This window comes from Fukomys damarensis, unplaced genomic scaffold, assembly GCF_012274545.1.
Source record: "Fukomys damarensis isolate Sample0158 unplaced genomic scaffold, DMR_v1.0_HiC HiC_scaffold_31, whole genome shotgun sequence".
NCBI classification, from domain to species: Eukaryota; Metazoa; Chordata; class Mammalia; order Rodentia; family Bathyergidae; genus Fukomys; species Fukomys damarensis.
In genome coordinates this window covers 1,699,860-1,712,617 of record NW_022900943.1, presented here as the reverse complement: position 1 = coordinate 1,712,617, position 12,758 = coordinate 1,699,860, and the positions used below count along the sequence as shown (strand labels likewise).

At 38.9% G+C, this 12,758-nt stretch overlaps 1 protein-coding gene across 2 annotated transcripts in view; it reads left to right on the top strand.

Annotated features, from left to right (window-relative positions):
* Positions 1–12,758, top strand: part of Dennd4c (DENN domain containing 4C) — a 90,094-nt gene that overhangs the window by 20,445 nt on the left and 56,891 nt on the right. For both annotated transcript variants that reach the window (XM_010630913.3, XM_010630912.3), the window contains exons 9-11: positions 2,682–2,857; positions 9,442–9,542; positions 10,059–10,277. In XM_010630913.3, the coding sequence (XP_010629215.1) occupies positions 2,682–2,857; positions 9,442–9,542; positions 10,059–10,277 (496 nt within the window). The remainder of the gene's footprint in view (positions 1–2,681; positions 2,858–9,441; positions 9,543–10,058; positions 10,278–12,758) is intronic.

The window sequence follows — 12,758 nt, the reverse complement described above, 5'->3', positions numbered from 1 at the left end:
CATGTTTGCAGTATATAATGATTATAGTCATTATGGGAGTTGGTCTGTGTCCGTAACACATCTTAATCCTTCTTATATCGTCCCCTCCCCCGCTCCTTTGATAAGTGATGTTGGAGAACCGAATTGCACACAGTATGATTGATGAATCAAGATATTGTAGGCAGGCAAGTTAGCATTTGAAGAACAGAAGACTGAAAAGAGTGGTAACAGGACACATGCTTCCAGAGGAAAATGATCTGAATATCAAAGAATGAATGAAGACTCATAGCAAAGATTTTAGTGCTTTTTAAAAAATGAACCCATGTACAGATGTGTTGCAAAGCCCAAGGAGTAGACCGAGATGTCATATGTGGCTGTTACATAGTTCTGTTCTGAAATTTCTGGGTTGCAGGTGTGACATCTGTTGAACAGAGGATAGTTTTAACTTGGGGAGATTGTAGGTCCTGGGGAAGTCTTGTCCTCGTGGCTGCCAGTCAGCTCTCTGGTCCTGTTCTTTGATTGCTCTGTCCCTTGCTCATTTCTTCCAGCCCCACTGCCGTTTTTGCTGCCTCTAACAGTCCCCATACTCAGGCCCTTGCCTTAGCTATGCCTTGTTTTTGCTTTGCAGTGCTGGGGATTGAACCCAGGGCCTTTACACTGAACTCCATCCTCAACCCTTTCTAATTTTAATATTTTAAGTCGGGGTCTCACAGTCCCTGAGTGGTCCAGGCTGGGTTTGAACTTCACTTCTCTTGCCTCATCTCCCCGAGTGAGTGCTGGGGTTACGGCCCTGTAGGACTTCCTCCCGCCCTGCTCCTTCTCTTCAAGCACCTTTCTCAGCGATGTCCTCCCCCTGGGCTGAATCCCTCATGGTCTTCTGGTTTCAGTCCACTTACAGAAAGTGCATGTGCTTTTTCCTGTTCTGAACTCTGTTACCTTCACATGGCCTTACTTTTTCTTTAGCTCTATCACTTCGAACTGTACACTTTATTCATAGCATCATGTCACTTCATATTGTGTTTATTACATCTTTTGCTTATTTTCTATCTTTTCCCCTAAGATCAGGTGTTGTCAGACTGTGGCCAAATTCTGCCTATCACCTGTTTTTCCAAATAATAAAGTTTTTTTGACATACGACATTTATTTACATATGACCTATAACTGTTTTCATGCCAAACAGATGAGTTAAGTCATTGTTACAGAGGCAGTATGGTTTGGAAGGGTTAAAATATTGAAAACATTTTATAGAAAAAAGACTCTAATTTTGGACTGTGAGGGCAAGGATCTTTTTTTAAATTTACTATTGTGGTCTTGTCATCTAGAACAGTGCTTGGCACCTAGTAAGTACTCAGATTCATAGTAAGTAATAATGGGTAAAAATCCCAATCCTGAGTAACCATTTGTAATAACTGGCAGAGGGTAGTGAGTGCTAGAGGCATTTTCGGGGGTGAATAATGAGCAAGACTTGGAAAAATTGTGAAGATTTTTGCGAGAGCAAAAACATATCAGTGACGAACATTTTCTTATTAGCTGATTATTTAGAAATTTTAATCATTTTCAACTTAACAGACAGCTGTGTGTATGTGTTTTTTAAAGAATACATGTTATAATTAAGGTAGATTTTTGCAAAGGCAAATGGGTAAAGATTGTTATGGAACAATTTATATTAACTGTTTTTGAGATCTCAAGCTTTCCTGCAGTTGGATTATTTTAAATGTTTATTTGAACACTAACTTTTTGTTGCCATTTTCAAGTGACTTACCATTCCCAAGAGAATCATTAGTTTAAGTTTTTTTATTATTATTATTGATACTGGGGATTGAACACAAGGCCTTTGCACTGACCTGTCCCAATCTTTAACAAAAAATTTAAATTGTTTTTGTTGCTTTGCTTTTAATTTGTTTGTTTTTGTTGAGACAGTCTCACTGAGTTGCCTGGGCTAGGTTTGAATTTGTGCTCCTCCTGCCTCAGCCTCGCAGAGAGCTGGGATTATAGGTGCGTGCTACTACACCTGGTTTTTTTATTAATGTTTTTTAATGTAATGTTTGGGGTTGAACCCGGAGCCTTGTTCATGCTAAAAATAAGCATGAGTTCTACCACTGAGTTATGTACTTCCAGGCCCGTTAGTTGGGTTTTGTCTTGCTTTGGTTTTTTGAGACAGGGTCTCACTGTAGTTCAGGCTGGCCTTGAACTCAGTGTATGGCCCAGGCTGGCCTCGAATTCATAGCTATCTTCCTGCCTCAGCCTCCTGAGTGCTGGGATTACAGGCTTGCACTACCTCTCCTGGCAAGATTTTTAAAAAATCCTTAGTGCTCTTAGTTGGATCTTGGCTAAAAGTTATTGTGAGAATAGATGGATGGAATGCATACATATTTGTTTTATGATTTGGGGGGCCAGTTTTATCTCTGTACTTTTAGTCTTTCCATAAAATGGAAATATGGGTTTATATATAAGTATTGAAGAATTAATGTGCCAAGAACTGTTGGCATTTATATTATGCTTCTTACATTGCCATGTTTGAAATTTTTAATCACATTTGTTTATAGTTTTGCTTAGTAATATTTTATAGTCACTATTTTTAGAATGAAGTTTTATAAACTGAACTTCACTATTTTTCAGTGGTCCCTGTTTAGTAATATTAGTTAATTAAGTAATTTTCATTAAACTGAAATTTGGTTAACTGTCTAAAACCTTTTCCCCAGATGATCTTTCCATTCCACTGGGAATGCCCATATATCCCGCTGTGTCCTCTGTCACTGGCTGCAGTGCTCAGTGCGCCTGTGCCATTCATAGTCGGAGTTGACTCGAGGTACTTTGATCTTCACGACCCACCACAGGACGTTGTTTGCATTGACTTGGATACGAACATGTTATATGTGTAAGTTGATTATGTTATCTACTACCCCTGCATTTTTCACCATACAGCTCTTTGAAAACATCTAGAAATAGCTGTTTGGGGAGTTGTTAGTAAGTCTACATCTTTACTACAATTCTTAAGCAAGAAAGGTATCAGAATCTGGGAAGGCTATGTGGTTTTGAAAAAAATATTAAAAATGAAAATGTTAAAAATATTTAGTGTTAATTGTAGGCAGGAGATATTTGGGTTTATCAAAAGAGAATATGGGTTTGAAAAAAACTGCCAGGTGTGGTGGTGCACACCTGTAATCGGGGCACTCAGAAGGCTGAGGCAGGAGGATCACTGCAAGTTTGAGGCTATCCTGGACACATACTGAGTTCAAGGCCAACCTGAACTATGTAGCAAGAGCCTGTCTCAAAAAAAAGGTTAATCACTACTTTCAGAACTCAGGAGATGATATCCTTTCTAGGTTTACTACAAAATCCCCATGTAAGTAAAATAGGTTTACCTGTTTAAAGTAAAATATAATTGCTGTAAGAGCAGTGGTAGTGAACCTATGGCATGCATGCCACAGTAGGCTGTTTGTATCATTGAAAGCTATGAAAGGTTCACCATCACTGCTATAAAAAATGATATTACACATTTTCTTAATTATCAGGATTTCGATTTTATAAAGATTTCTTCTTTCATGCCTCTTTCCTTCTTTCCTTCTTTTCTTCCTTTCATGATTCTAAGAATCAAATACAGGGCCTTACACATTCTAGGCGGGTGCTCTACCACTGAGCTACTTCCCCAGCGCAGGATCTGTCCTTTACTGCATAGAAATTGATATTGATGAGAAGAAGCCGTAGAGGCACATTGATACACTTGGAAGGTAGAGCTGGGCATGATGCTGCCCTTCCCAGCGTTTGGAAGGGTGAAGTAGTAGGATCATGAGTTCAAGACCAGCCTGGGCTACATATGAAATATTCCAGATCTCTAAAAGTGGTAGAGAATAATGCAGATAATTCCCATCTCCCTGTCTGCCACCCAGACCAAGAATGAAGTATCACCAGGATGCTTAAACCTTCAGATGGTCCTCCATAGTCATTTCTTGTTCCATCTCCCAGAGATGGCCATTGGCTTGGGTTTGGCTTTTATAGTTTATTTCCTTGTGTTTCATATGCATTTATTCTTTATGTATTGGTCCAGATAAATTTGTTTTGCATGCTTTCAAACTTTGTGCACGTCAGTAGTTTCTGGGAGTCCCTCAGCGTTCTTTGTGACGCTTTTCCATCGGCACATGAATCCCAAGTTGTGTTCCGGGAGGCAGACTGATATGTGTGCAGGTTGTACACTTGCAGTTAGGTCTAGGTTGTCCTGACTCTTACTGTGCACACCTCACCGAGGAGGCGGGTAGGCCACTGTGACATGTGCATCTGGAGGAGTACTTCTGGTTTGGTGGACAGTGAGCACTTTCCACTGCTAAATGAAGCTCATTGTTCTCCAGGGCCAGGGCCTCCTGCACCAGCTCAGAGCCCCCTGTCATGTGCCTGCAGCATTGTTATGGTCAGACTTTTAAAGTGCTTGCTGATTTGACAGAGAGCACGTCGCACTCTGGCTTCAACTTACATTTCCCTAGTCAGTTAGACGCCTTGATTTTTGCTCTTTGATAGTCTATTCCTCTCTTTTGAATTGGATGTTCTTCTTCGTCTTTTTTTTTTAATGAGATAGGGTCTCTATGTTGGCCTCATACTCTGAGCTCAAGCATTTCTCTTCCTTCACCCTCAATTTTTCTTTATTGATTACTGGTTGTAGTTCTGTTCATTTCTTTTCTTTTTTGTACCCGGGATTGAACTCAGGTCCTTGGCGCTTGCGAGGCAGGCGACAGAACCACTGAGCTAAATCCTCAGCCCTGTTTTTTTTCTTTATAGTTCTGGGGATCAAACCCAGGACCTCACACATGCTAAGCACACAGTCTACCACTGGGCTACATTTCCTGTCTTTGTTTTTGATTCTTTTTTGTGAAACCTTTGCCATGGGATTTTGAAATACTGTCCTGCATATTTTTAGTCGCAGAGTTGTTGTCTCTCCCATTTAGGTCTTTAATTCAGTGAAATTTCATTGAGTGCATTGTTATCATTTTTTCACATAAACAATTGTCATATAGACTTCTTTTCTATTTTGAGGTAGGGTCTTGCTGTGCAGTTCAGGCTGCCCTTAAGCTCAACTCTGTAGACCAGGCTGGCCTGGAATTGTGGTCGTCATCCTGCCTCAGCCTCAATCTCAGAGTTGGGATTACAGGCATGTGCTCCAGACTGCTTATTGGCAAATTATTCTGTGGCCCACAGGTCTTCCTTGTCAGCTGTATGACACATCAGTGTCTGTGTTCCTATGGCCTTTCATCCTCTTAGTGACTTAAAGATTAGGTTGTGTACAGCATGGGTGAACCTTGAAAACATCATGCTAAAAGACCTTATATTATGTGAAAGGTTCAAAATAGACAAACCTAGAAAGGCAGGAAGTAAGTTGGTGGTTCCCTTGGTGTGGGGAGGGAAGGATGAGAGTGTACTGGGGAATATTGGGCATCTGGGTTTCTTTTTGAGGTGATGGAAATATTCCGAATTGGTTGTGGGTGTGGTTATACAACTCTGTGAAGCCACGGAATTGCTTCAAGTGGATGAATTATGTGGTATGTGAATTATCTCTCATTGCAGCTGTTTTTAAAAATTATGAGATTGCTAGTCCCCTCTACCCCATTCTTATTTAAGATCATTTTGGCTGTTATTCTTTTGCTTTCTATATACATTTTAATATCATCAGGTTAAGCTCCACACAAAACTATGTTGTTATTTTGTTTAGAATTTTGTTGAGGGCCAGGGATTTAGTTCAGTGGTGCTGCCGCCTGCCTTGCAAACACAAGTTTTTAATAAACTTCACCTCTTCTGCCTAAAGATTATACATGTCTTTGATAGACTTTCCTTGCCACTTTGTATTTTTTTCCCCCAGTACCAGGGATCGAACTCACGACCTTGTGCTTGCAAGGCAGGGGCGGCACCACTGAGCTAAATCCCTGGTCCCTAATGGATTTTTACTGCTACAGTAAATGAGATTTTTAATTACACCTTCTACTTGTTAGTTGCTATGGTGTAGACATGAAGTTTTAAAAAATATATTAATAGGGACAGGGATTTAGGTCAGTCATGCTGTGCCTGCCTTGCAAGCTCAAGGTCCTGTGTGTATATATATATATATATAGAGAGAGAGAGAGAGAGAGAGAGAGAGAGAGAGAGAGAGAGAGAGAGAAATAATATATAATGGTTTCAAAGCTACCACTTAGTTGAATTTTCTTATTTATTTATTTGGTACCGGGGATCAAATTCTGGATCAAACTCGGGACCTTGCGCTTGCAAGGCATGTGGCAAAACCACTGAGCTAAATACCTGGAATTTTATTTTATTTATTTATTTTTTTTGAGATAGGGTCTCACTGTGTAGTTGAGACTGACCTGGAACTCACTATGTAGCCCAGGCTGGTCTTGAACTCACAGATCCTTCTGCCTCAGCCTCCCAAGTGCTGGGATTACAGCGTGCGCCACCACACCTGGCTGGATTTTATTTTGATTTGCTTATAGATTCTTTAAAATCTATGGCAATAAACAGTCAGAACCACCAAGAGTGGTGGTGCAGGCCTGTAGTCCCAGCATTCAGGAGGCTGAGGCAGGGAGGATCACTGAGTTTGAGGCCAGTCAATTTCATTCGAGACCCTGTCTCAAAAAAAAAAAAAAATTACAACATCTATAACCCTTACATATTACAAATTGTTTAATTCTCTGGGTAGGATTGCTAATATAATGTTGAGCATAAGTGATAGCCGACCATGGGCGCACGCCTGTAATCTCAGCACTCTGGAGGCTCAGGCAGGAGAATTGCTGCAAGGTTGAAGCCAGCCTGGACTACAGAGACCCTGTACCAAAGAAAAGAGACAAAACAAAGAAGAAGTGATAGCTCGCATCTTGCTTCTGTTTTCAGAGAGAATGCTTTGAGTAGCTCTCCATTAGTTAGTAGGTATGATTATGGCTGTGCAGCAGGGGTGGGCCTCCAGCCCAGGCCTTGTAGATGCACTGTTTGTAGATGCATTGTTACTGAGACACAGCCAGACTCACCCACTCACAGATGGAGCATGGTTGTGTTCTTGCTGCATTAGCAGATGTCAGAAGTTTTGAGAAAACATGGCTCTCAAACCCTGAAACATTCATTGTCTTACCCTACCTTCAGGTTTTAATTTTGTAATAATAAATTTAAGGAAGTTTCCTTTTATTTCTAGGTGATTGCTAGTTTTCTTTTGTGGGGGGTTGGTTGAGACAGTTCTCACTAGCCCAGGCTGGTCTTGAACTTATGGCGATCCTCCTCCCTCAGCCTCCCTAGTACTGGGATTATAGGCGTACCCCGCACTTTAAAATAATACTGAATTTTACACATGCTTTTTATAATACAGTATGTTGAGGTGAGCATTAAAATTTTCTTCTTTAAACTGTGGTAAATTATACAGTATCATAAAATAAATTAGTAGTAAGCAGTCCTTGAATTCCCAAAATAAATATTGTTACACTATTTTAAAAATATTCAGGTAGACTAAATTTTCTAAGAAGTTAGGATGATTGCATTAATGTTTATAAATGACATTGGTCTGCTGGATAGATTTAGCCGTAGCCCGTGTTTGGTATATAATACTTTCTGACTTTTTTTTCAGTTCAGTGTATATTTCTGGCATCTACTTCATTTTTCCCCCCTCCCTTCGGTACCAGGAATCAAACTCAGGACCTTGCAGTTGCAAGGTAGGCACCATGCCTGAGCTAAATCCCCAGCCCCATCTACTTGATTTTTAAAACTCCCTAGTGTTCTTTGTGTTACTCTGTGACATTACTACAGTAATTAATTATTAATTATTTAGTTTTGAGACAGGATCTCCATAGTTCAGGCTGGCCTTGAACTCATGGCAATCCTCCTGCCACAGCCCCTCAAGAGCTGGGATCACAGGCGTGCACCACCATGGCCAGCAGTAATTATTGTTGATGTATATTTTCCCATACTTTTTTAAATTTCACATTTTCTATATATAACAACACTTTATATGATTTGTGTGACATCATGCAGGTAGCAGATTTTGGGCCAGGTTACAAATCAGTGATAGTCCAGATGATGATGACAGTGTTTAATTTGGGGAGGTTAAAAGCACTATGATAATAGAGTATATAAAATAAGAGAAATTGATCAGAATGAAATGTAACATGCTGTCAATTTTAAAATACATTACAGTTTAAGACATTAAAGTATGTCTGTTGAGCATAGTGACGTACACCTGTAATCCCAGCACTTGGGAGGCTGAGGTGGGAGGATCACCTCAGATTTGAGGCCAGCCTACATACCAAGACCATGTCTCAAAAAACCAAAACAACAACAACAAAATATGTGTCTTTTGATAGTCTGTGGCACATAGGAAGTGTTAACTACTTTATTAACCTTCCGGACAGGGCATTATGCCAGTGAGATTGCTAGCTAGGGAGTACTTGAAGTTATTCTTTACATGAGTTTTCCTTTTTTGGACCATGCTAGTAATGTGTAGTCACATCCTAAAATGGGCTTAATGGTTGGCAGTCTGTGGTTACACACTCTCAAGGGGAGTGTGCTCTCCTCTCTCAGTTGAAATCATAGTGGTCAGTTCTCAAGGGTGTGTTCTATTTGAAGGGCGAGTATGACACCCTGCTGGTCTCCTGTCCCTCGGAGGCTTGCTGCTAACTGAGGCAGATGGGCACTGGGCACCACTCTATGGCACTGCAGGCTTATTTCCCTGACATTTTTGCTAGCTGAACCAGACATTTATTTTTATTTTTATTTTTTTGTTAGTTTCTGTTTGTGATACCTTGTGATTATATTCAGTTTGGGTTATTGAAAAACATGTACATATTTCATCTTGATCATTTTTATTCCTTTTGTCTCTGAACTATGAATTTAAAGGAATGTTTTATATTTATGCTAACTTTTGTAAGAAGAACACTTTTCAAACCATTGTGTCTGTTTTAGTTTATATTCTTGGACGGTAAAGTTCTGGAAACATAAGTTTTTAGTAATATCATGGTCACTTCTGTATCTTTAGATTTTTATTTAGTGTTTTATTATGTTAATCACATTGTGATTTATGTTTTAAGTGCTATAGAACTTCATAAACTAAGTATAGCTGTAATCCTTAAATTCTAGTCCCTCAATTTAGGCAATAGTATTTTAGAAGCCTACCGATAAGTAATTTAAAGTCTCAGATTAATTAAAATCAGTACTTAAAATGTTGCAATTGTACAGTGTGACTTTTGAAATTAGACTTCTCTGTAGTTGTATTCCTAACTCCAGCATTGAAATCCATGTTGGAGTGTTTGGAGAAAACCAAATTGACTGAACTTAGTTGAAATGAAAAAAGAACTTCCTTGAAAATCACTTATTTCAGATTGCCTTTGTCAATTATAACTGCTATCAAATGTCCTCTCCCTTTTCTAAGTTTGCCGTCAGAATTTTTGCTTAGTAAAAACAGATTATAAATTAACAGGTTTTACTAATTGTGCTCTTATTTAATAGATCAGATGAAAAGAAAAATATGAACTGGAAGCAGCTTCCCAAAAAGCCATGCAAAAATCTCCTTAGCACCTTAAGGAAATTACATCCCCAGCTATCTTCAGGTAAATGTAAGAAAAAAGGAATTTGGGGGTGGGGTAGTGAAAAGGAATTTTTGGGATGGTGTCTCACCTTGTAGTTCAGGCTGGCTTTAAACTTAATATGTAGCTCACACTGGTCTTCAGTTTGCAACAATCTTCCTGCCTCAGCCTCCCAAGTGATGGGATTACAGTTGTGCATCACCATGCCTGGCTCAAGAAAAGGAATATTTTAAATGAAAGAATGTATATGAGAAAATTCTTCTTAAATTTAAACATAATTTTGCCCTACTTAATGTTTTTTGCTTGGTTTTACAGTGCTGGGGATTGAATGTAGGGCCTTGTGCATGGTAGGCAAATGCTGTTCCTGTAGCACTGCACCCCACCCCAGCCCAATTTTGCAAAACTTAAGAACCTGTGTGCAGCAAAGTTTCAAAAAGTAATGGACTTTATTGTAGTTTGACTCTTTCCTTAACCAGCCAGTCATTATATACATAGGATTTTATGCATTAATGCCATTGTTTTTTATTCTTACTTGGTCAGTTCACCGAAAAACTCAAGAAGGTTCTGCAGTAGAGATGACTCCAATCGAAGCAGATTTCTCCTGGCAAAAAAAAATGATGCAACTTGAGATGGAAATTCAAGAGGCATTTTTGCGATTTATGGCATCTATTTTAAAAGGATATAGAACATATCTCAGACCAATAACAGAGGCTCCTTCAAAGAAAGCCACAGCTGTAGATTCTTTGTTTGATCGACAAGGTGAGTAACACTGAAAATACAGTTGCTTTTAATTGAAGTAAAAAATGTTTTCTTTTTGGTATTGTTACCATGAAATGTTGATTAAAGTTTTTAAGAGATTGATATTAAAATACAGTACAGTTCCATGAATTTATAATGTATCTCTATGAATAATTTTTATTATTTATTTATTGTGGTACTGGGGATTGAACTTGGGACCTTGCGTTTGCGAAGCAGGCAGTGGAACTACTGAGCTAAATCCTGGCCCTTTAAGAAACTTTTTGAGATAAGATCTCACTATGGTTAACACTGGCCTTGAACTTGTTATATAGCTTGAACTTGAGGTTCATCTTGCCTCACCCTTCCAAGTGTTGGGATTTTGGACATATGTCACCAGTCCTGTCCTCTTTTAATTTTATAGCCTGTTATTTCCCTAAGAAACCTGAAATTGCAGTCTTTGTGAAAAGTCAAAGATGTTCATATTTAAAATACTATATAATCTGTTGTCTTAGTAAAAGCTGGTGATTTGCCTTTTTTGTTTCCTTAGTTTTACATAGTTCTTGGAATTATGCGCTCTTGCCTTGAAAGATTCCCTAACATTTTGTAGAATGAGGCCACCACCTTTTAAACATTCTGACAAATGTTTCAGGGGGAATATGTACTCATTCTTTTTACAGTGTATTGCTTTATAGAGTTATAAAAATTTTTTATGTTATTCAGTCACCTTTCATGTAGTAGCAATTTTACATCTACATCAATATTCATATAAAAATTCTTTTACTCTTTTACTCAGCAGTTACTTTTCCTTTTTTTTTTTTTCTTTTGGTACCAGGGATTGAACTCCAGACCTTGCGCTCGCAAGGCAGGAAGCCAAACCACTGAGCTAAATCTCCAGCTCAGCGGTTACTTTTTATAAAAAGTATTATTGCCAATAATCATTTTGTCCTTTATCTTTTCTGCTTCAGGATAATTTATTCACATATATTGTCACCATTTATTGAGTCTGACTAGTTGCTGTTTAGGGATATAAAGAAATTTTTAAAAATGTGTGGAATTCTAAATGGAAAATCTAAAATGTTTTAAAAATAGAACAAGTACTCAAGGAAGCAGATTTCACACATTAATTCAGAAAAAGAACACTCTGCGAAATGTATATTCTGGAAGACATCATTAAAGAAAAACATGAAGTTGAGGGATAGGTAGACTTTTAAGTAGAATGGAGCAGAGTGGAAAAGCTTTCTAAAAGTCCATAGCTACTAACCACTCAGATCTGAAGTAGAGTATATGTTTGGTCATTTGTAAACCCTTCTTAGGATTTTGGTTTCTCATTAATAAAATGGGAATAATATTTTATGGTTTTGACTTTTAAATAAAGTGTATCGGGAGCAACTAGTAAAAGTACTTTAAAATAGTAATAACATTTAGTTGTAATATTGGTGGTAATAAAAGGTGAAACAGTTACACACTCTGAAGAGAAACCAGAGTGTTATTGGTGGTAATAACAAAATGGAAATACACATCAGAAACAAAAGCAGAGGCACAGGGGTTAGTTTGCCAGGGTTGCCACGACAAAACACCAGTAGAGTTTATTTCCTCCCAGCTCTGGAGGCCAAACTAAGATGAAGGTGTTAGTAGGGTTGGTTTCTTCTGAAGGCTTATAGATAATGTTTTCTCCCTATGGTCTGCCTCTGTGTCCAGTTCCTCTTACAAGGATACTAGTCAGACTTCCTTTTGTCTTGTATTTTTCAAAACCCGACTTCCAAATGCACTCACATTCTGAGGTAACGGGTTAGGATTTTGACTTAGGATTTCTAGAATACAGTTCAGCCCATCATAACATCATGTTTCAGAAAAACATGATTTCACCAGAAGTGAGGAGCTGTAGATCTGTGTGGAAGCTAAGGCTGAAAGTAAGAAAGGTCTGAGGTTGTGGGTAGTCTGAAGGGCCAGTCTAAGGATCGTGACTTCCCCAATGGCGATAGAGGATTAACTAATATTTGCTCTCTGGGTACACGATATTACCACCTGGAAATACAGATAATTACTCAGTCCCTGAGTCCTAAGGTCTTTGTAGTAAAGAGTCCAGCCTTTGGTTCACGTCGTCATTTCATTCTAAAACATCGTGTGAAGTCTCACATAATCAGAAGTGGGGGTACATAGCTGAACGTGCTGCTAGAAGGCGGTGCCTGTCAGAAGATGCACTCTTTGGGGGTGACCTGGAAAGATGTGTTCTTTTCTCTGGCTGCTCCCTTCTCTCTGCTTCCTGGCTGCCACAGGTGGAACAGCTTAGTCTCCCCAGTTCCTTGCCCTATGCCATCTCTGCCTTGGAGCCAGTTGACCAAGGATGGAACCAGAGGAAGCCTGGGACCAAAATCCGCCTCTCCTTTAAATTGTGGGTTTTGAGCCCCACACAATACTGAGGATTGAGCCCAGGGCCTTCACAATGACCTGTATCCCTAATCCTTTTTAGTTTAGTTTTTTTTTTTTTTTTTTTTTTTTTTT